At 51.8% G+C, this 23021-nt stretch overlaps 7 protein-coding genes across 7 annotated transcripts; 5 read left to right on the top strand and 2 right to left on the bottom strand.

Moving 5' to 3' along the window:
- Window positions 1-943: 943 nt before the first annotated feature.
- GT037_011197 (serine palmitoyltransferase 2) lies at window positions 944-2941 on the top strand (the record flags this gene model as incomplete). Its single annotated transcript, XM_038936244.1, has 1 exon — window positions 944-2941. The coding sequence occupies one exon, from the start codon at window positions 944-946 to the stop codon at window positions 2939-2941; it is 1998 nt and encodes a 665-aa protein (XP_038781140.1).
- Window positions 2942-3491: 550 nt separating this feature from the next.
- GT037_011196 (uncharacterized protein) lies at window positions 3492-7493 on the bottom strand (the record flags this gene model as incomplete). The annotated part of the gene is made up of 11 exons (XM_038936243.1): window positions 3492-3940; window positions 4131-4156; window positions 4207-4235; window positions 4356-4692; window positions 4778-5663; window positions 5717-5913; window positions 5959-5989; window positions 6040-6257; window positions 6308-6415; window positions 6465-6985; window positions 7035-7493. The coding sequence occupies 11 exons, from the start codon at window positions 7491-7493 to the stop codon at window positions 3492-3494; spliced, it is 3261 nt and encodes a 1086-aa protein (XP_038781139.1).
- A 402-nt stretch (window positions 7494-7895) lies between these two features.
- On the top strand, window positions 7896-12183 carry GT037_011195 (uncharacterized protein; the record flags this gene model as incomplete). Its single annotated transcript, XM_038936242.1, has 10 exons — window positions 7896-8234; window positions 8366-8558; window positions 8611-9006; window positions 9063-9683; window positions 9815-9923; window positions 9974-10231; window positions 10279-10733; window positions 10785-11475; window positions 11561-11577; window positions 11648-12183. Coding segments are annotated over 10 exons (3615 nt in total), but the record flags the coding sequence as incomplete, so codon positions are not given.
- A 401-nt stretch (window positions 12184-12584) lies between these two features.
- GT037_011194 (metallo-dependent hydrolase) lies at window positions 12585-16758 on the bottom strand (the record flags this gene model as incomplete). Its single annotated transcript, XM_038936241.1, has 8 exons — window positions 12585-12977; window positions 13039-13772; window positions 14009-14023; window positions 14078-14757; window positions 15015-15199; window positions 15253-15859; window positions 15908-15967; window positions 16187-16758. 8 exons carry the CDS (start codon window positions 16756-16758, stop codon window positions 12585-12587), a joined length of 3246 nt encoding a protein of 1081 aa, XP_038781137.1.
- Window positions 16759-17194: 436 nt separating this feature from the next.
- Window positions 17195-18417, top strand: GT037_011193 (heterotrimeric g protein beta subunit; the record flags this gene model as incomplete). Its single annotated transcript, XM_038936240.1, has 4 exons — window positions 17195-17309; window positions 17378-18090; window positions 18152-18241; window positions 18292-18417. Coding segments are annotated over 4 exons (1044 nt in total), but the record flags the coding sequence as incomplete, so codon positions are not given.
- Window positions 18418-21002: 2585 nt separating this feature from the next.
- GT037_011192 (uncharacterized protein) lies at window positions 21003-21155 on the top strand (the record flags this gene model as incomplete). Its single annotated transcript, XM_038936239.1, has 1 exon — window positions 21003-21155. The coding sequence occupies one exon, from the start codon at window positions 21003-21005 to the stop codon at window positions 21153-21155; it is 153 nt and encodes a 50-aa protein (XP_038781135.1).
- A 790-nt stretch (window positions 21156-21945) lies between these two features.
- On the top strand, window positions 21946-22831 carry GT037_011191 (uncharacterized protein; the record flags this gene model as incomplete). Its single annotated transcript, XM_038936238.1, has 2 exons — window positions 21946-22545; window positions 22598-22831. The coding sequence occupies 2 exons, from the start codon at window positions 21946-21948 to the stop codon at window positions 22829-22831; spliced, it is 834 nt and encodes a 277-aa protein (XP_038781134.1).
- Between the last annotated feature and the right edge of the window lie 190 nt (window positions 22832-23021).

The raw sequence follows: 23021 nt of genomic DNA, 5'->3' as shown, positions 1-23021 counted from the left end.
CCAAGCTCTAGACTTGTGGCCTGACTTCTAGCCTTGCAAGGCTTTTTTCTTCGCAGCCCTCGGACGAGCAGCGGGTCGTGTGTTAGACCGGCAAGGCTTGCGATGCTCGGGATGTGGCAGCGATCAGCATCGTGTTCCCCTGACTTGAGGCCCGCTTGGGCGTGGTGCGGAACGGGCAGATGGGGCTGCTCATTTCGTCGGGCCAACCAAAGGCCGCCTGTCGTTTCGCGCAGCAGAGGTGCGAGAGAGCGAGAAGGACAAGGGATCCTCAATTCCCCCTTGCCTTGCCAACGGCGCTGATAAGTCGAGTTGCAAGCTCCAAGGCTTTTCTTCTCCTGCACCTACATCTTGTCGTTCATTACCGCCCGTCAATCCTCGCCTCTACGTCACGACAGACGGTGGCTTGGAAGCTTGGTGCTTGGTGCTTTGTAGCAAACGGCCGCGCCACTCAGGAACACGAAAAGCGTTGCGACGACCCAAGCATTCACGCTATACCGGCTTGACGAGCATCATATCAGCATCATCATCGTCGTCTTGCCCCGGGCCCTTGCTACTGTTTGCACATCACGTACGTCTTCCCGCTGCACCTTCCGCCCAATCCCGTTCCTTGGAGCTTGCTTGACCACCAAGCACGCTATCCGGCACTGCCGCCCCGGCCTTTGTCCACCGAAGACCGAGTGCATGAGCGCATCAGCACTCATAAGACTCAACCACACTTCCTCTCTTCTCCCAGCTCATGCACAGCCGTTGCTCGCCGACACCCTGCCAATCCTCCCTTGGAGTCGCCTGCTGATCCCTTTCTTGTCTAGCGTTTCCCACGGCCGACACTCGTGCATTCTTCACCGCCAGCAGCGACTCGACGTGACTGCGACGACTCGCTCACGACTCCTTCAATCCCCGTAATTTAATACCCATAGCGCCATTGGGGTGTCCCATTGCTGCAATGCCTGTTCGAAGCATCAACCCGTTCGCATCCACCGCCCCTGTTCCCCCCCTCGATCCCTCTAGCGAGAAGCGCGACTCTGCGCGTCGAGCATCCTTCGCAAAGGGCAACAAGTTCACATCGCTCTTCGGCGGCTCGCCCAGATCAAAGACGGACGCTGCTGTCCTGCGTGAAGCCTTTGTCGCACAGCAACAGGCCCTTCTCAACAACCCCTCGCCCTCGCAAATCTCCCTCCCGACCATAAACCTGACCACGGCGACTGGCGAGAAGATGCCCACCGAGCCCAAGACACTCTTCCAGCCGCCTTCGCCAGAAGAGCAGCGCCGCCTTGCCCGCGCACACGCACAGTTCGGTCCCCTCGGCTCTCAGAAGCACCGCTACCTGAGCAAGTTTGAGGGCGAGTTCGGCGACCCCATCGAGGACGAGCCGCCATATTATTTCCTTTTCACTACATACATCAGCTACTTAATCCTAATAGTATTCGGACATGTTCGCGACTTCTTCGGCAAGCGCTTCAGGAAGCAACACTACAGCCATTTGCAGGAGAAGGACGGATATGCGCCCCTCAACAGCGACTTTGACAACTTCTACACACGGCGGTTGAAGATGCGCATCAACGACTGCTTCTCCCGACCCACGACTGGCGTTCCGGGACGCTTCATTACCGTGCTTGATCGCAAGTCAGACGACGGAAACAACACCTTCAAGATGCTCGGCACCACGACTGAAACCCTCAACATGAGCTCCTACAACTACCTCGGATTCGCTCAATCAGAAGGCCCCTGTGCCGACGCCGCCGAAGCCACCATCCGCAAATACGGCATCTCCATGGCCAGCCCCCGTTCCGACAGCGGTACCTCGGACCTCACTGTCGAAGTCGAGGACCTCATCGCCAAGTTCGTCGGCAAGCCCGCCTCCATGGTCTTCTCAATGGGTTTCGTTACCAACGCCACCACTTTCCCCACCATTGTCGGAAAGGGCTGCCTCATGATCTCCGACGAGCTCAACCACTCTTCCATCCGCTTCGGTGCCCGTCTCTCCGGCGCCATGGTCACCATGTTCAAGCACAACGACATGCGCGATCTGGAACGCAAGCTCCGCGAAGCCATCTCCCAAGGCCAACCCCGCACCCACCGTCCCTGGAAAAAGATTCTTGTTGCTGTTGAGGGCCTGTACTCTATGGAAGGCACCATGTGCAATCTCCCTGGCATCATCTCTTTGAAGCACAAGTACAAGTTCAACCTCTTCGTCGACGAAGCGCACTCAGTTGGTGGTGTAGGCCCCCACGGACGTGGTGTATGCGATTACTTCGGCATTGACCCATCGGAAGTCGATATCCTCATGGGTACCCTGACAAAATCTTTCGGCGCAAACGGTGGTTACATCGCCGCTGAGAAGCCCATCATCGATAAACTGCGTACTTCCAACGCCGCTATGCTATTTGCAGAATCGCCTGCTCCTCCCGTGCTCATGCAGATTTCCTCGGCCCTTCGCATCATCGACGGATCCATTGTACCCGGCCAGGGCGAAGAGCGACTCCAGCGCCTGTGCTTCAACTCGAGGTATCTGCGTCTCGGCTTGAAGCGTCTCGGTTTCATCGTCTACGGCCACGATGACAGTCCCATTATCCCCGTTATGCTGTACAACCCAGCCAAGATGCCCGCCTTTTCTCACGAGATGCTCAAGCGCAAGATCTCGGTCGTTGTAGTCGGATACCCGGCTACGCCGCTTGTCAGCTCGAGAGCGAGGTTCTGTGTCTCGGCTGCGCATACAAAGGATGATTTGGATAGGATGCTGACGGCGTGCGATCAGGTGGGTGAGCTGCTGCAACTCAAGTTTTCGAGTGGTGTGGCGGGTGGATTGGAGCCTGAGGAGGTGGGCAATGGTATGGTGGTTGAGAAGAAGAAGGATGAGAAGGAGGAGATTAAGGCGCCGAGGTGGAAGATTGAAGATGTGCTCAAGAGGACTGTCGATGATGTGCAAGGGCAGTTGAGGTAGGGTTGTTTGACAACCTTTCATCCGTTACTGTCCTTGTTCATGTTGTCATGTTCTTTGTAGCATTCTTTCTTCTTTCTGGAGCATTTTGGCGCCGGCATCTTCTTCTTCTCTGTTACGATGTATCATATTCAATACCCTCGCTGTTTGTCCCTTTTTCAAACACCTATAAACTTTTTTAACGCTCTTGACATGTCCTGTTTTGGTTGTAACGTGATTGGCTTCTGTAAGACGTGGTTTGTTGGTGTTGTTGAGGCGGATGTGATACCAAAGTTACTAAGGCGTCGAAACACGCGGTCAAGTGTGTCTTGTCAAGTTGGTTTATACGTGAGATTTAGAGTGTAGTAGGTGGTAATTGTAATACTTTGATGAAGAGATGAGATGTAGTCGGGTAATTACAGATAGATCGGTTATATGGTGTCGTCGAACCTGTTATAGCACTATTGTTCGAGAGTAATTAATCTCAGTTCTCTAGAAACAAGCGGTAGTCTTTCTAATGATCATATGTTCTGGTATTTCCTTTACGTCGTTGACGGCATATTGATAGAATGGATCATCTTGTCCTCAGCTGCACCGAACCTTGATACTTCTTAATGATTCCGTCTATACGCTTCTTCATGACCTTGTCACGATAAGCCTCAGTATGCTCGTCATACTCCTCAGGATCACTTTCACCCGTTATATCATCGAGTAGTAGGGACCGCCAATCTTTCGCCTCGATCGAGTTGATTCTCTCCATGAACTCAGGACTGTTCTTCATATGTACTTCGATATTCAAATCATACGCCGGCTTCTTTTCGTGGTTGATGCTGGAAGAAGAACCTTGGACTGGATAGAATGTGCCGGTGATGCGGTGAACACCAACGTCTGCACTCGCCGTCATGGAGCCTAAGCCAGATGTCATGACTTTGCCAGGTTCGTATATGAGCGTCCCATCTGCTCTTCCACTTGGTCTTTTGCATTGGAGGGTCGGCAGGAGGGATTCACGGCACGCGACACACACTGCAATCGTGAAAAAGAACGTCAACGTGTCGCTCAAAAGACTGGCTCTCCTTTTGTCATGCCGGTTATGAAAGCATCTCCTTACTAAGTGGTACAGTTTATGCCGCTTTTGAGCAACGCGAACGCGAACACGAACACGAGTTAAGAATGCTATGTTAGATTCGCTGCCGCCCGAATCGATTCATCGAACAATCATTTGAGCAAAGACCGGAAATACTAAGTATGGATCAGTGCTGTCTCCGCTTCTCCAGGTTTGTATGACTTACGCGCAGTTGATCAAGACTATGTTCCGATTCTGCATGTGGCTCAGTCGATAGCAACAGCTCCGCAAGCTCCCTTTTTCGCTGCTGTGTCTCTATGACCCTCTACCTGGCATTAGCGAATAGCCTCAGCTACTTCAATACCGCTAACGTACCTCTTCGAAAGTATCTGCCATGACATAACGGATTGTGGTCACCTCTTTCGTCTGACCCATACGATGCACGCGCGCTAATGCCTGCTCTTCAACCGTAGGATTCCACTGAGGCTCCATGATGTAGGCGCGTGTTGCAGCAGTGATGTTTAGTCCGACCGCAGCACATGAAATGGTCATGAGGATGACGGAGATATCTAGATTTCGACGAAAGTTGTTCAATGCCACAGACCGATTGGTGGGCGTCGTGTTACCATCGTAGCGTGTAAAAGTGATTGAAGCCCGCGATAATCCTTTCTCGATGAGGTCCAGCGTTGACGACCAGAATGTGAAGACGATGCTACAAGATAAGTCAGCATGCGATGTGATCGAAGGCCGATCTGGTGCTGCAAGTCGGGTTTAGGATGATTGATAGAAGAACTAACCTTTTAGTTCCTGGCGTTTGTTTGAGCAGATCATTGACGAGTGCGTTGACCTTGGTAGGCAAGACTTCCTCCGAGTCAGAAGGCCACTCGACGGGAGATGATGCTCCGGAATCCATCGCCCCAGGCGCATGTGTGACAAGAGCAACAGGACATTGACGAACACAGCTACAGCGAGTCGACGGATTCCGCGCCATGCAACTCTCACAGGCGATGCTGAAGCAGGAGAATAGCCAAAGTCGGGTTGCGTAAAGGTTTGTACCGAAGCTGTTGTCGTATCTTGTACCATCCTGTATCTCGCCGCAACTTTTGCAACATACACCATTCGTCGCTGTGAGAGCGTTCAAAGCTCTCTGAGCTACATGTGTATTCCAAGTGTTGTTTTCGGCCAATGAAACTGGCTTTGGTGGTTTGCGATAAGTGCCGAGATCGCAGATCAAGCGAAGCTCGTTGATCTGCTGAATGATACTAGTGACATTGAACGCGGTGTTGGGGTTCGCGCCTAGCACCGCATCGATCGATCTCGCAACGTTATTCTCTGCTGTCGCGTAATGCTGTCGCTCTTCTTCGCTGAGCTGCAGCGTATGTCTCAGGTCGGTCCTTTCCGGCAACTGAACAGATCCCTTGCTGCGCCGCAGAAGAATGCACTGAAGAAGCCGCTTCAACCGAGAGATAGCAGTGTTGTTATCACCGGCCTTCCAGGGGTCGACAATGTCTTTGTTGAATGTCTCTCGATCGTCATATGGATGAACGCGTAGAAATTGGCATAATGTCGCAACGTCTCCTAGCCTATTTTGCAGTGGGGTGCCAGTCACAGCCCAACGCGCCTGAGCCTCAAGACTACATATAGCTTTGCATGTGTTACTTTGGTGGTTGCTGATGTAGTGTGCTGAGTTTCTTAGTGGCAATCCATGTAGCCTTCTTGGGCGCTTTTTTACGTACCTTCATCTAGAATGATGCGCCGCCAATTGATGGAAAATAGAGGTGACGATGCTGAAGACGAATGTTCCCTCCACTCCGTTTCCACTGTTTGATAAGTTGTCAAGACCAAACGGTGGGATTGAGCTTCCTCGATAGTCGTGATCCGACTGAGACCATGATGTCGTCTTATTCTCAGCAAAGTCACATCGCGTGAATGTCTAAAAGATCAGCCATTTGGTCGTACTCGCTGCGATCCGACTCACTGTTGTAGTTGTTCTTCCCACGTTTGCAAGACTTCTGCTGTTAGTGTGCTTGACATGAACACATATCTTGCGATGACTTACGAGATGGTGGGACAATAAGTAACGTCGTATCGACGTCGCGATGACTTGTGAAAGTTGGTCTGGTAAAAATCTCCCCCTCGTTCAACGAGTCAATGCCATGTGCGAGTAACGCAATCATGCTGAGAGACTTCCCTAGCCCCATCGTATCCGCCAGTATGCCACCCTTGAAGGAACGCGGCTGGTCTGTTTGCACATCACCAGTGATATTGTTGCGATAGCTGTTTGCTTACTGTCAGCCAAATCATGCTGTACGGGCGACTGCTCTTACAAAGCAGATGTGCTGCGTGTGAGCTTTGTCCACACATCGCAAGCTCCATCTTCGAGAGCCCATCCCATCTCCCGCTTGACCATGAAGAACAAGGCCTGTCGCTGATGCCTGATCTGAGTCAACAAGATGCGTCGTACGATGCGACTTCATAACTTACAGCAACAATTTGGTCTTCAACCAGCGGGGTGTTTCCACTTCACCTAGCGTTCTTGGGGCACTGAGAACATCCAGTGCATCTGTAATATGTAGATTTGTCACTACAACGTTAGTACTGGCTCTCTGTAACTCGAAAGTTGTACAGAAAGCACCTTCGTCCGAGGAAAGACGGTGAGGGTTGCAGTATGGTACGTCTCGATCACAACCCAGCGGATCCTGCAGATAGATCTCAGAGTCCTGGCAGAAGGCACCTATGTCTTCAGAAAGCCATTTAGGGCCATACAGAATGGCTGATATTCGTGTCAAACTCCCTTTCGGACGGGCACGCTTTCCGTGCATCAACTGTAAATCGACCAAAGGATCTTCGCAGACAGCGCGAAGTATCTCCGCACTTCTGTCATCGAATCGCCCAACACGACCCTCTTTACAGATCAATTGATTAGATGGTAAAAAGCCCAAGGATACGCAGCCAGTGAGGGAATCTGAGACGTGAGGTTGTACCTCGGCATGCAAATCCTTGATCTATCCCAAGTCAGCGACAGAGAATACCAAAACGCAAGGCTCAACTTACCATACCAAAGCAAACAACCGTACTCTCTTCGCCACCGGTGACAGTAACATCTGGCGTAGGTGCACCAGTGGTTTCAGGATTCAGTATCGCTGCTAGGGACTGTCCGGGATGTGCATCTGGATTGAGCAAATGCTCATCATTCCTCGAATGACTTGGTGACGATGCCTTCGTAGTGCGCGTTGATGGTTGGGTTAACGCCGAAGCATGCAAAGAAATGCACTGGTATTTTAGATTGGTTGAGTTGTCATAGTATCCGATGGATGTTTCTCTCAAATAGTCGAATCGTTCATAATGGACTGGAACGCTGTCTGCTACTGATGCTGGAGGTCTCCAGGTGCCTGGTAAGCTACACCCATGTGGATCGTGACCATGCTGGTAGCCTTCGATTCTAGAGGTAGAGGATTCGTTACTGAGCCGACGCCGTTTTGGAGCCCGTCGCCCCGAGTCATCGTGCGACATGATGTCTCACCTAGGTTGGGGGGCTGTGCCGTTGTAGGAGGGCTGCCGTTATCAGCCCAGGTACCGTAGTTGTGTATCTCGGCGAGTATGATGCAGTCGATGCACCCATCATGTGACAAGAAAAACGATGAGGCGAGTATACTATGAGGATTTAAACATGCCTGCAGTAAGCGAATGTCGTTGCGACGAGGAAGGCTGAGTGTGGCCATTGTGGCGGCTGTGCTGGCAGCTGCAGCACGCATTAGCTGTGCATGATGCGCAGCGGCTCTGCCTTGCGAGTCGCCAGGAGATTCGCGAGAAATCTGCTGAATTTACGGATCTGTATTCTATCATTGCGTTCTTCTTGTTTGTAGTTGACTACAACCCTCGCTTTATCGTCACTGTGTTTACGCGCCGCGATCGATGGCCACCGGAACGCGTTTGTGCGGGGCGCCAAAACCTAGCCTTACCACCACCTCGAAGCCTGCCACACTCACACCCCAGGCGCGCAGAACCTTCCAAGAGAGCTTCGACAGCTTCGAAAAGACAGTACAGCGATACTCACGCACTGATGATCGTGAGTTCAGCAACACTACACTGCGCGATGTGCGCAATGCTGCGAAAGAAGTTGAACGTCATCTTGCTGCGCGACAGTGCATGCGGAACATGAAGCGCTTGGAGCCGTTTCTGAATGGCCTTGAAGCGTACTCCAAAGTTATCGAGGTGCTCTGCAACGGCACACCTTTCTTAAGCTGGATATGGGTGAGTTGTGACACCAAGCTTTCTAGCATGGATTGTGTTGACGATTGATTTCTTGAAGGCACCTATCAAATTGATGATGCAGGTCAGAGCCCTTCGGCGTCCACGTCCGCGATGTTACTCACAAGGTCTAGCTCGCTACGGACCATATCAGCGCTTTTGAGAAGCTGTTAGCAGCCTACAGTCAGATCGCAGCGATGCTGCCTCGAGTCGATCGCCTAGGAACCGCTTTGCAAGATAAGCCTGACTTTCAGCAAGCACTTGCAGTGGTGTACAGTGATATTCTAACGTTCCATGAGCATGCATATAAGCTGTTCAGACGAAATGGTAATTTTCTTCGTCTACTATGCACACGTCCTACACTTCTGACTAGCCTCAGGCTGGATCTGTTTCTTCAAGTCATCTTGGGGCCAATTTGGGAGCAGATTTAATTGTATCCTGGATAGTCTTGCAAAACACGCCACATTGATCGACCAAGAAGCAAATGCATACCTCGTCTCAGAGACTATGCTGTGGCGCAGAGAAGCACTACAAGTTGTAGCAAAAACGGAGAAAGACCGGTCGACAGCGCAGCTTACAGCAGCGCTTTCTTGGCTGGGTCTTGAGACCGTTCCTCATTGTGGCCAGGCCTCCCAAGACAACCTGCTTGACAGACTCATCAAGGACTGCTGCGACGGTACAACTGACTGGATTTTGAAACATCAGCGTATGAGACAGTGGCTTCAAAATGGGAGGGGTGGTCCGATCTTGTGGTTGAAAGGCAAGCCTGGGTCTGGTCAGTCGCATCAAGAAACCTAGGTGTGTTTATCAAGGCGGGATTAACAAATCTAGGCAAAAGTACACTGTGCGCAAAGCTAGTGCACTTCCTTCGTGCACCTCGACAGTCGACAGTTCTGTTCTGCTTCTACAGCTACATCGTCAGCAGCACATACCCTGACCCCGTGGTGTTTATTCTCGCTACCTTGGTTTCCCAAGTCCTTCGGCAACGCACCGATCTTGCCACTTATGTCTACGAGGAGTTCGTCGCCGAGAGCCGTCCACTCTCTATTCGGAATCTCCAAGAACTTCTTTCGAATCTTCTCCCGCAGCTAGTGATGCCACGAATCCTAATCGATGGCATCGACGAGTGCATTAGGTACGACATGCATGGAAAGCCATCCGATCTCACTCCTGTCAAAGACGTCTTGGCTTCGATACTACAACTCGAAAGCCCAACGCAAGCTTGTGCGCCGACGAAGATCCTTGTTGTTAGTCGAGACATTCTAGAAGTGGTAGGAAAATTGTCGAAAAGACCGACGGTAGCACTAGACCAAGAAAGCGATGCGTTGACCGCTGATATAACTCGTTTCGCTACCAAGAGGCTGGAAACTATCCGGGAGAGATTCGAGAGCCTTCATGGTGTCGACGATATCCTCCAAGAGGTCAAGAAGAATGTAGTGTCAAGATCTCAGGGTATGTCTATATCTCGCTTCCCTGAACATGATGAGGTGCAAACGAATATGTTGCACTGATGATGTAGGAGATAGGCAAAGGAGCTAGACGAGACGTCCTTAGATCTTGGACAAGGTACTGACTTTGTCTAGGAATGTTCCTCTGGGTGCGGCTAGTATTGTTGCAGTTGGAGGACGACGCAGATAATCTCGATGACTTGGAGAATGCGGTTGCTAACATGCCTCATAGCTTGCATGACTTGTGAGTGGCTATCTGTACATCAATGGAGGCTCCTTACTGATCGTGTGCAGCTACGCCCGCATCGTACACAGAATCATGCTCTACTCACCCCAATCGCGAGAGCGAACCATCAACATACTGAAGTGGATGCTTTGTTCGAGGCGGCCGCTAAGAGTCGCAGAACTCCAGGATGCGGTCGTGTTTGCCTCGGGGGCCGTCTCGTTATCAGAGAGATCAAAACTCCCTGCAAGCATCGTTGACCGCTGCAGACCTCTGGTACAGACAGATGATAACGAGCAGATCTCTTTTGTTCACTTTACAGTTCAGGAGTGAGACTCTTCATTCGTTGTGACGAGAAATAGCTGACCGTATCAAGATACCTCACAAAGAGCGGTTTCATTTCGCTCCGGGATGCGGAGCGTTGTACTACCATTACTTGCCTAAATTACTTGACCTTCAGCCTCGAACTATCCAATCCCAACATCTCGGCCAGGCGAAAAGCAGTCGGAGTTGGTAAATGCTTGTACACTCTCCAGCCATACGTTCATGAGCATTGGCTTGACCATCTGCTCGCCTTTGCAGCAGAGGTTACGCAATCAAGAGGCCGACAGTTGGAAGCTTGCTTGGAGGTTCTTCTTTCAATCTATTCTCACCAGTATGTGCGGTATCTGGACCCGACGAACAGAGTGCAGCCAGACATTCTCGCCGCGCGAAATCTCGAGCCTCGCCTGAGATTCCTTGAGCATTACGAACATCATTACAAATTTCTCTGTGTCTATGTCAGTTACCGGCATGCTAAGCAAGTACATTTCGAGATGCCTGACGACTACAGTAAGCCGTTCCTAGAGCGGCACCGCCAAATGGCTGACATGTGCTCTTCAGATGAACCGTTGGATCCTACGCCCCTCAGTGTCGTCCAGTTCGAATACGCTAAGCAAGTAGATTTTTTACTCTCAGCAGATACGGTTCCAGGGCTCACACCAGAGGAACTCACTATGTTCAAATTGACCAATTGTCCATACGCCTTCGTGTGTCGCTTTCCTGGTTGTTCGGGCATGTTGGCAGGTTTCTCAACTCAAGATCTTCGTGCACAGCACGAAACGACGCACAAACCAACCTTCTTCTGCATGCATTCTGGGTGCACATACAAGCTTCCTTTCGCTTCTAGACAGAGCCTGGGGAGACATATCCGCACCTTCCACAACTCAGTGCCAGAAAGCGTACCCAAAAGCATCAGGCGTCGGCGAGCGACGCGTTCGAAGGATCGAGATGACCATGCTGGAATACCAAAGGCTGCGGGAGACCTCGAAGTCCACTCTCAAATTCCAAGTATGGTGGCAGAGCCTTGGACCTCAACTACAGCATCTTTACCTGACATACGGGAACTCGACAGACGGGAACCTGTCACCCTATTTGAAAGTGTAGAGAGATATCCTTTGAGCTCATTGCAAACCGCTACAGCGCCTGAATTTCACCCAGATATCGATGAAGAAGTGGACCCGCCCGACTCGGGTCCTACCAAGCCTTTCCTCCCCAAGCTTCCTGCTGGATGGATAGCGCAGTGGGATAACTCGTATGTTAAAGCCTCCTATATAATGCTTTGGCTGCCTCGCCTTTGCACGCCTTGCCTTGTAACACGAAACTAACATACACTCTAGGTCACAAAAGTATTATTGTATGTAGCCTAGTCGGCATAGTCACGCGATATCTACAACAACATTGCACATTCTAACCCTCCTCGACAGATGTCCAAATCACCACCGGCATCTCACAATGGGAACTACCCTCCTCGTACAAACACTATCGCCGAGCAGACGGTCAAATGAAAGAATACCCTTCCGGAAACGAGTACTCCTCAGACCCCCCCGCAGAGACTCAACGATTTCTTAACGCATCCAATCAGACGAGAACGCAGTCTGGGACCGTAGAGACGACAAGAAATGAAGGATTTGGAGGAGGTATGAAATTGTATCCATATCCTCCCTCTGCGGAGCATAATAGTGCTGCTGGCAACAATAAAGCTGCCGTGAATTCCTGGTTGGTCAATGAGAGTATCACACGTTCGCTATCAACATCTCCAGACGCTCGGCCAAAATTTCTAGAGGTTCCGGGATTACCTCCTTCGCGTGGGGATTTGGGGTCACCTCCTTCGTGGGGGATCCAATACAATACTCCCCTCTTCGGCCGGGACCGCCCGTACGACCCAGACCACCCGTACGACCCAGGCGAACCAGACGAAGACTATCCCTCCGGAGTACCGCGGGCAAAAGAGCCATTACCTCGTATGCTGCAGCTTACAGATGGAGATCAACACCGTCCAAGAGATGCCCCGAAACGTTTCCTTTCGGAAGATCTTCATTCAATGGTTGCACCTTCGGACCCAGCATCTCGCGGTGACGTATTTCTACGTGCCTCGGGGGGAAGCTTTTTTAGATAGAATGCCTACAGGCGTTCGCATGTATGATCAGACAACAAGCCTCACAAAGCCATATCACGGTTGATGTCTAATAGCGATAGCTATTGAAACTTAAATATTTTAGTCCTTGGTTCTGATAGTGACAGAGTTCACGGATGCCAGTTGTGACGCAAGTATGGAACAAACGGGCAAAGAAAAAGTACAAGATAGATCTCTACTATCATGTGTCCTTACTAAACACCAGCAATAGTCATCGATGTCCTCCTTTAACAAGCGAACTTGCTCCAAATCGCTGCTTTCCTCCCATCTTCGGTCGCCAGATTCTCACACTTGACAGCAGCACCTTTGCAGAAGAGGTCTGCAGTAAAAGGATAGGCAGGGTACCAGCATGTGCACAGCTTACTCAGTTTATCCGTATCGGTGATGGCAATAGGCGCCGACTGGACTTCATATGTCCTCGTTTGCTCCTCTTCAACAGAAGTTGCGATGCGCCAGTAGCTCGTCGCATTGTAATCAGCGCACGTAAGATCACCGAGGGACGTGTAATCCGTCAGCCACGGGAGGTGATCTGGTCGGTCATCAGGAGTGGTGTAGACGCCGTAGAGGCGGTCATTGAGTTTGAGGACGCCACCGCGTCTTTTCTGGACATCTGTATCGCACTGGCGTGGTAGTTAGTGCCTTGAATTGTAATCATTACTAGTCCTCGCGATAGTGTCTTACGCCTTTTATGATGTCCTTGTACGTCAGTTTGCAGTGCTCGACCTTGGCTTCGTCTGTACCTCCTTCGAAGAATTGCTTGGCACTTCGAGGTTGGATGAAAGTAGCCGGGTCAGCGACGGCGAAGAAGCCAAGATGCGCTTGAGCACTGACTTGCGTGAGGGGATACTCTCTGCTCGCGTTCCTGAAATGTGACGTGTCTCGAACGGTGGGTGGAATCGGAGTTGCGTAGTCCCAGTCCTTGATGATGTCTTCGCAGAACGTTGTGGCGAGATCGACTGCTTCGTTTCCGTTGAAGTCTTTGGCATAGGGGTGTAGGTTTGAATTTTGGCCGAAGCATGTACGGTTGTACGTTGTATCGATGTTCAATAGTTGGTCGTTGGTTGCTTCGCTGAAAGCATGAGCCCACACTTCCTCCTTGGTACTTGCAGAGTTTTCCGGCACGTTACGAACGTAGGGCACCCTGGTTATATCAGCTTTCCGATCCGGGTCGAGCGAAGTATCCGCATCAAAAACATTTCGAGTAGGTTGTAGTCGTGACGCTTGGTAGTTCGGTTGGAAGAGCAGTGGTATTTGGAATGCCGTGTTCACTTGTATTGGCGCGTCATCTCCTTCGTTGTTGGCAAACGCTAGGTCAGGAAAGTATGTGCCGTCAGTTATCCTAGGGAAGAAAGGGAAATTGTTGTTGATGTATGGCGCCACGTATTTGGACAGCGCAAAGAGAGCATATCCGTCAGCTAGAGAGATCAGTCGTGAAACACGGATGCGTAATCTTCGAATGACTTGCCATTTACTGAAGCCCAGTCATTTGCGTTATCATCGACTCGAGCTAGAACCTTGGCGCAAGCTATTCCGTAGCATGCAGACCATTTGTCGGTAACTCCGCTTGGCAAATTCTGCCGTACAAAGATCCAAAGGTCCGAGATAGGTCGATGGAGGTCATCCGACTGGGGCAGATAATGGAATAGCGTACGAAGTAAGGTAGTGGCTAATCACCGTTAGCGGGAGCGCTGTAGAACAACCCTTCTCCCGAAGGGCTTACCCTGGTTGTCATGGAAGTATCCGAGGGTGTATCGAGCTTTAAAATCCGTGGGATGATTGATACCCATCTGTACCCTATGATCCAATGGAGGAAGCGCAAAGAAGTCGCGACAAAACATAAGGTGTGGCGAGTAAAGTTGCGACTCATTACTACGCCTTTGTGCATCGCCTTTCTCCTCGGCAATACCCCCATACATGGCGAAGTCATCGCAACGAGTCGAATTGCCAAAGTTGCAAGTGGCCGAGATTGACCACTGACCATCGTTGACTTGTTCGAAAGCATTTTTGATAGCTGTCGTATTATCAACAGCTCTTTGTCCGAAAATGTGCCAAAATGCAGGATCGTCAATATAGTCTATCGTGCTCTGGGTGGTGAGTTTGGTCATCTGCATAGCATCTCCAAAGGCCTGGTAAATAAGGTCTTTATGCTCAGGATTGCATGAGTCATCTGGGTAGATGATTGGCGACTCTGAGGACTGGGCAATTGTCTGCGCGGAGGTCTGGGGAACTGCTGAAGAGGCAACCTGTGAGGAATTTTGAGCGTCGCCCTCGGCAATCAGAGAGATTATCACTACGATGATGAGGATGAGGCCACTCCGTGGAACCGCAGACATGCTGAGACTATGAACGTCTCTCAAGGTATTGAACATGTTAGAAAGCAAGCAGTAGAGAAGAAAGCGGCTGTAGACTGATATGGCACCGTGAATGGAAAGCGAATATAACAAGGGTATGAGGGGCAGCTTTTGCTGTTCGATTTTGGAGTAACAGTGTCTATCGAAGAGATGTTGTAGGAGGAAGAAAAGAATTCGTAATGCGAGGTCTTGTACTCAACGATGACTCTAGCATAGGACGTGGCAAGATACTTTCCGTCATATTGGAGTCATTTTGACTGGACAGAGGTTTCAAGGTGACTGTTCGTCGCTTCAACGTTGATTCACAACACCCATCCGTCCCAAGTCGCGTAGATCTGCTTGAGACGGGCATGTTCATCCGGACCGGTAAAGATTGAATCGATTGCGCGCTCGCAAAGTGATCTGACGTCGTTACGGCTCAAGTCAAAGTGCTGCGCTGCAAGATAGTACTCTTGCGAGAGCGGACTGCAAAAAACACCAACATCGTCAGTCTGCACTGCGTCAGTCGTCACCAGGACGTTACACTTTCCGGAGTAGCACATACACTCAGTGCGACCGGAACACTGGATTGCCGCCACATTCCAAAGTGGTGGTCGGAGTAAGTACCCGTGATCATCTTAGCATGCACATTACAGCTGAGGCACAGCTCAACGCCGATATCGTGCTGTTGGATAGTCTTTCGAAACTCTTCTTTGACATGTATGACGTGACCTATTCTGTCGGGCTGCCATGATAGAAGTGTCTGCAGCTCCAAGTCTGAAGACGAAGGCTCGCTCTCGGCAAAGTGCAGCGTGATCTTCAGTCCTGCAGCCTTTGCTCGCGCGAAGCTGTCGCCGAAAATGCGCACGTCACCTTTCGCCGGGTCGCCGCAGAGGTCAACACCGACGACTCCGGCAGACCGATACTTGATGGCGAGATCAATCACCTCTTCTGCCTCAGCGACGGTGTTGCGGCGGTCGATGGACAGTATGAGGAAAGCCCGCATCGTGTTGTTAGCATCGTCGTTGTGGGCCTTTAGTATATCCAAGATGGTCCTGACGTAATCTTCCCTGGTTACATTCTCCGCAGGAATTGCTCTTGGGGTTGTTCGAAGCTCAACATAGACGACACCGTCATTTTGGAAGTCTTGCAGCACAGCTTTGGTTGAATACCTGAGTCGATCAACCACAGCTCGCCATAGACGTTTGGTCTACACGTACTGGACACTGGGCAAATCGCTGCAAAGGCGGTATATGTACGAGGAAAACAGCGGGAAGAACCTAACGTAGCTGTCAGACGTTTGCTAATGTCTTCCACGTTGGTGGGCCGGTGGTTCGAGACGACAAGCGGGATGCGACCAGTCACCATTTGTCAGGAGAATATTGGCTACGACCTCGCTTCCAGGGTAAAGTGCTGGATCGTCTTCCCCAACGGCACGCCGGTGTTACAGGGACAATTCCGGCAAACAGGCAAGGCAGATCGAATCAAGCTAGGCCTACGTTTTGATATCATAGTCGACCTTTCCCGTGGGAATAGCTACCAGAGGATCTTGCAGGTCGAAGGCAGGATGGCGCGCTTTCTTTGTCTGCCATATGTCGTGTAGGCACTGGCGACTGATGCTGCCGGTCAAGTGGGCATGAAGCTGAGTCGCGGGATTAGCAATGCAGCGAACGGAAGTCTGAGCGTCGCTTGGCGCTTTGACTCGGAACCAAGGAGGCTGGAGCAGTACCTCAATCTTAGGCAGTCCCTTGGTGAAGAGGGCGTCGATGGGCAGGCGTGCAGTTGCGCTGGGCTGTGCAGCCATGATGGAGGTGCACAGCGGTATTGGTGGCGTGGGCGACGGTTCTCGAAGCGATAATGGAACGATGGATAGACTTTTGGGCGGGCCAGGACATGAGGCATTCGCGGTATAGCGGCGGACGCGGGTCATTGGGGCTCCTCGCCGCTGATTCGTCCGTGGCTCGGCAGCCCCAAAGGAGGAGGTGCGCTGCAGGAGATTGCAGAACGCGCCTTCTTCGTCAGGAGGAGCAACGACAGCATTCGCCGGCGTCGCGTTCCATGGTGCAGACATTGACGTGGCTACGAAGCATCCCAGGCGTTTAGCATTCTATTCACATTGTAATATTCCAAAAGTATACGTCACGCGCTTTTCGTGTGTGTGCGTGTTGCATTCTCTGCCGGAGCAAGGCCCTTGATCTCCAGCGCTCGGCTAGACCAAGCTAAGCTCACCCCGGGCCGCTCCTGTACCTCACTCATCTCCAGAGCACTCGCAAGCAACCCTTCCATCCTCAAGCCCCCACGACCGTTTGCCTGCCGCTGTTCTCGTTGCGCAAGCAATTGCATCTGCTCTGCGCGCCTTCCTCGCCATTGCTGCTTGTCGGTCGCTTCTCCCGCCGTTTCCTCGTCCACCCGGCTGTCGCGCTCCCTAGAAGGCCCCTGGATTCGCCTGCCTCGCCGTCTCGCGCCTCTCGCGACCTGCACCTCACCACCCGGCACCACCTGGATACATGGCCGATATGAACCAAGAAACCATCCAGCAGAAGATCCAGCTCGCCCGACGCGACGCTGAGGCGCTCAAGGATAGGATAAAGCGCAAGAAGGATGAGCTGGCTGACACCACCCGTATGTTCTTTTTCTGCCGAGCTGGCACACCGCAACCACACCCCGAAGACGGCTAACACGATGCGCAGTTCGCGATGTCGCCAGAGACCGCGTCGAGGCTCTGCCGCGCCTCACCATGAAGACGAAGCGCACCCTCAAGGGCCATCTTGCCAAGATCTACGCCATGCACTGGTCGACCGACCGCAGACATCTCGTTTCCGCTTCGCAGGACGGAAAGCTCATCATCTGGGACGCTTACACGACGAACAAGGTCCACGCCATTCCCCTGCGCTCATCCTGGGTCATGACGTGCGCCTACTCGCCGTCCGGCAACTACGTGGCCTGCGGTGGTCTCGACAACATTTGCTCCATCTACAACCTGTCGGCTCGGGAAGGCCCAACACGTGTGGCGCGCGAGCTGTCTGGTCACTCGGGCTACCTCAGTTGCTGCAGATTCATCTCCGACAAGCGCATCCTCACATCGTCGGGTGACATGACCTGTGTGCTATGGGATCTCGAGACCGGCTCCAAGGTACACGAATTCGCCGACCATCTCGGCGACGTAATGAGCTTGAGCATCAACCCGCTCGACCACAACCAATTCGTCTCTGGTGCTTGCGACGCTTTCGCCAAGCTGTGGGACATCAGACAGCAGAAGTGCGTGCAGACCTTTGCCGCGCACGACTCCGACATCAATGCTATCCAATTCTTCCCCAACGGTAACGCCTTCGGTACCGGTTCCGACGATGCCTCTTGCCGTCTGTTCGACATCCGCGCCGACCGCGAGCTTGCGTCATACCAGGTACGCACAGTGACATCCTGGACACGTCAGATATCTGGATTACTAATGTGTGCGACGATAGATTCCCGAGCCAGTGTGTGGTATTACATCTGTGGCCTTTTCCGTTTCCGGACGACTGCTATTCGCAGGTTACGACGACTTTGAGTGCAAGGTAAGCATAGAGCGCCATGTCTACTTGTTCCTCAAGCTAACAGTATCCAGGTCTGGGACGTACTTCGCGGCGAACGCGTAGGCACATTGCAAGGACACGACAACCGCGTCAGCTGTCTCGGCGTCAGCAACGACGCGCTTAGTCTGTGCACTGGTTCATGGGACTCGATGGTACGTGGTGATTTCCTCTCTCTTCTTCTGATCTATACCGTGGATTTTTCCGCTAGAATTCTGGTTTTCATATTGGTGTTTGAAAACAATATGGATACACTCTACCGCGGCCTTTGTTTCTATCCTCCCACACTGCATTACACAGACGGCTGACTTTTCAATAGCTGCGCATCTGGGCATAAGTGCCGTCAGCCTTACTCTTACAACTACGACGCCATGTAACGACGCCAATCCGAACGTGTGCGCCCTATCACTCCCTGTAATATTGGCAAACTACACCTACACCTACGACAGCGATCTCCCAAACCTCCTGGCAATACCATACCCCTTGCTGCATCTCATCAGTCAGGAGAGAAATCGGAGCGCTGCCTCACACTTTTTAAAGAATATAATACTCACACCTCACACACATGTTCTGTTGGATGTTGGAAAGGGACGGCATCGATGTGGCTACGGGTTGCGGTTGCCTACTGATGTCTCAGGCGCCCCGGTCAAATGGTCTTTATTTTGTTGCGGCTTTTTCCTTTCCATACCACTTGATCTATATTCCTCTTCTTGTGTCTTTCTAACCACGAAAGCCTCTTGTTTTCTCTCTTTTTATATATCATGTCCGGGCTGGTGACGGGGGAATGTAACTGCAGTAGCAAGCACGATATCTCACTTCCAAACCCGTGTGTCCCATTTCACATGTGTGTACTTGTGTATTTGTGTGTTTTTCCCTTTGCGTTGTTATACTTGCTTGAAAAAGCAGACCGGTTTTCTTCTCTCTCTTGAACCTGCGGGATGGACATGGATGGGGGTGATGTTATGCAATATTGAGGCGAGGAAGCTTTACATGTGCATGTTGGATGGAAGACGGGTAATGGCTTTTGGCGCTTTGGGGGTTGGGAGATTCTATGTGTATGATTTCGATGGGACTTGTGCGAGGTTGAGATGGGGGGGTTTTTGAAGGGTAGTCGGCGAGTTTGTCTCTATATCAATATAACCTTTCCTTTTGTAAAGTTTACGAAGCGGACAAGGTTGTTGTGGTGTGATGTTGTGACATGGTGGTTCTACGAATGATATGGTTTGACGAGTGCGTCAACGGTCCTTGCCTGTGTGTGCGCTGGACGATCTCAGCAGGTGCTGTCACGACTGTGTCGGACGTTTACCAGACACGTCTTTTTTTTTTTAAGTTTTGTGGATGAGAACGGCTTTTGCATGACATGATTGTGACGACTTGTTATTGTCCTTTGTTTTCCTCTTTTCCACTAGGATTAGTCCCAAGGAACCTTGCAACGTCTCGAGCGTTTGAGCGCTGGCCAGGTCGGTTCCAGCAGAGGAGGACGCTGTGTCCAGATCAGCTGAGGGAAGAAGGAAATACGCCTCAACGTTCCGGACTTGTAGACCTGGTTGTGACTGTCACTGTTGGGTGTGTCGCATGTTGATATGTTTTGCGATGTGTTGAGTGAATGGGGGAGGTGGGGAGGTGGTGAAGTCTCATGTCTGCTATGGGTGTAGATGGAGTTGGTGTGGAGGTATGTAGTGGTGATGCCTATTCACCTTGTGCACAGCTTTCACTCCGAAACTGGAACCAATTGTGGGACGAAGACTACCTAGATACACTTTGGACATCTCGGGCGCTCCGATCAGGTCATTCTGGCAAAGAAAGAATTACGCTCAACGTTCTAAAGTTCTAGGTCTTGTCGCGATCGTTCCAATCTCATGTGGCGCTTTGTGCAGTAACAATTGGTGCAGTCAATTGTGGCTCGGGTTAAGCGGGCGGTAGGAATGCCATCTCCACGTATATCTATCTATTCACTCCTTTCGAGCCTAACGAACCCAGTAAGCCAATGTAGAATGAGAACACGGGACTTCCCCCCAATGCTGCGCTTCTAGACCTCGTCGCAACCATCATGCCGCGCTCTCAGCGGTAACACTTTGTTTTGGCGAATCCAGCCCAGGCCCGCAGTATTCTGTGCGAGGCATTAACAGCACCGAGATGATTATCTCTTCTGGGATATACGCCGTTCGCGAATCTAGTGGCGTGGGCATACCGTTATGCTATACTTGCCGGGATGCGCAAGACCAGGGATGACCTGGAGACATCAATGGGTCAACTCGGATGTCACTCCGAGAGCGTCGTGACAGGGCAGAGCAGAGCGGTGAAGGCACTGGCGCTTGGAGCTTATTGTGATAACAGTGACGTGACTGTCTGTTAACGTTCATCGCGAGGCGGGTGAGGATCTTCGTTTGAGCCGAAGTGGTGGCCGAGCACGCTTCTGCTTCATTTCAGGAGGTGCAGGAGCCATGTCCCACGGCTCGTATTTTGCAGCACGTGGCCATGCAAACGTCTATTCTCCAAAGAGGAGATTCAATGCGATTTGGTTGGCATTAACATGCCTCAGCTATTGCCATTCTATTTTGGAACGGAGATTCGATGAACTGGAGCATCGTCTCTCTGTGGCACTGTAGCATTAACGTGCCTCAGCTATGAGCGCCCCCAATCTTAGGCTGCAGTGCATGGCTGCTGGACCCTGAATTCGCGAAGCAAGCAATGGAAGCGCCTCAGCCGATGCAGGAGTCAATCGGAGAATAAAAAAACACACATCATGATTAATGCTTCTAGAAGCGATCATGGAAGGAATCCTTCGCATGCAATGCGACCGGGGGACTCTGATCAGGGATATGGCCGGGACGAGAATATCAAACAAGACCGAAAGCAAAGACGTCCGTCGGCCCCTTTAAACTCAGGTGTTGCATGACAGCTGCTGCCTCGAGAAGATTGAAACAGCCAAAGCCAGTTGCATCGACCGATATGCGCAGTTACCGTGATGTGTAGCCTTAAAACATGCAAGACGAGGACAGGGCAATTTGGTGCTGCGACATGTCAACGTATCGAACGAGGCGTGTAGCAAGATAGTTCGGCATGGTGTTTCAGCAGTGGACAGGCCCAGGACGCCATGGGGCGCCACCCGCAGCGCCTCGATTGGGCGGTGTAGGACGGGCGAGCGTGTTTCGAAGTCGAGCATGCTGTTTCATGAGGCCGACATGCCTTTGCCCCATCGCCAATCGAACACGGATGCTAACCTATACCGGCCTCGAGCGCATCACGAGTAGTACCGGTCAGCATCAGCCCTAAGCCCTAAAACAGGCACAACCAAGCGCATCCCTACCCACCGCACCGCATCGACCACGTTATCCACGTAACGCACGTTGTCGTCGTCGAGGCCTCCTCTCACCAATCTCCAGGCGGCCTCACCACGCACAGCCAATTGCGAGCCTGAAACCCACGAAAATAGCCCTGCAAGCCCGCGCGCCAAGCCCTGCCCGCTAGTTGGATACCCATCATCCCAGACAGACCGACACGACACCGACCCCAAACCCGAACCACCGTGAACCTTGCAACGCAACGACTCCCTTTCCTTTTTTTGCACCCTACCCAACGCGTCACCGGACACAGACACCTTTACAGCCGACACTCCCCTTCTCCACAAGACCCTATATCAGCCGGGCATCCCACCGTCGGGTCCCGCTTCTTTTTTCCCTTTCGTCATGACGACTACCGCCGCACAAGACGAATTCAACGACCTTATCCGCAGAAACGAAGACCTCGGCGACCGCAACCCACACCCAGAGGACATTGACAACGACTCTGACATCAGCGACCCTGAATCCCCGGGCCGCGCAAACGACTACCTCGAAAAGGTCGATACAGACGACGAACTCGACATCCCAGCCGACATGAGGGCAAACTACTACATGCCGAACCTGCGCTCGGAAGCAAACACCGGTCCCAAAGGTGTCATTGCTGATGCGCAGGCGTTTGAGCAGGCCAAGAAACAGGCGAGGCGGTTCACGTGGAAGAGCAAGAGTGCGGCGCAGCCTGCGCAGTATAATGTTAGTGCGTATCGGGATGAGAAGAGCGCTTCGTCGGGGAGCGAGGATGATATGGATGAGGGCTTCATGAGGCAGTGGCGTGAGGCAAGACTACGTGAGCTACAGAATGTTGGCGAGAGGATACGGTCGAGGACGAACAGTCCGAGTAGGAGGATATATGGCGGTATGCCGCTTGTTGATGGAGAGGGGTATTTGGATGCTGTTGATAAGACGGCGGCTGGGACTGTGGTTGTTGTCTTTATTTACGATGCCAACGTAAGCAACGATGGTTTCCCAGCATACTTCACTTCAACTAACCCATCTACAGTCCGACATGAGTCGTCAATTCGAAGAGTGCATGCTCCACGTCGCCAAACGCAACGACACAGTCCGCTTCGTCAAGATGTATAACGACGACGCAGAGATCGAGGACGCGGGTGTGCCAGCTGTACTAGCATACAAAGGTGGCGAGAAGTTTGCGGATATCATTCCGCTTGTTGATGCGCTGCCGGATGATAGCGAGTTGAGTGCGGTTGCGCTCGAGACGTTATTTAGACAGTGAGTTCCCTTCCTCCACCTGCAGCCAAACATGCGTAGATTTACTAACATCTTCTAGACGTCGTATCCTCTGAATATTTTCAGACCATGAGATATCCCCGCTTACCCACTTCGCGGTCTCTTCCCACTGTTCACCTCGGTGAAACATCGGCGTTACTATGTCATCGGATCACATCAAACCTCCGACCCTGGTA

The sequence above is a fragment of the Alternaria burnsii genome (assembly GCF_013036055.1).
Source record: "Alternaria burnsii strain CBS107.38 chromosome Unknown 28, whole genome shotgun sequence".
NCBI lineage: Eukaryota > Fungi > Ascomycota > Dothideomycetes > Pleosporales > Pleosporaceae > Alternaria > Alternaria burnsii.
Note: the sequence above shows the minus strand (reverse complement) of the source record. Positions and strands in the feature narration are given on the sequence as shown.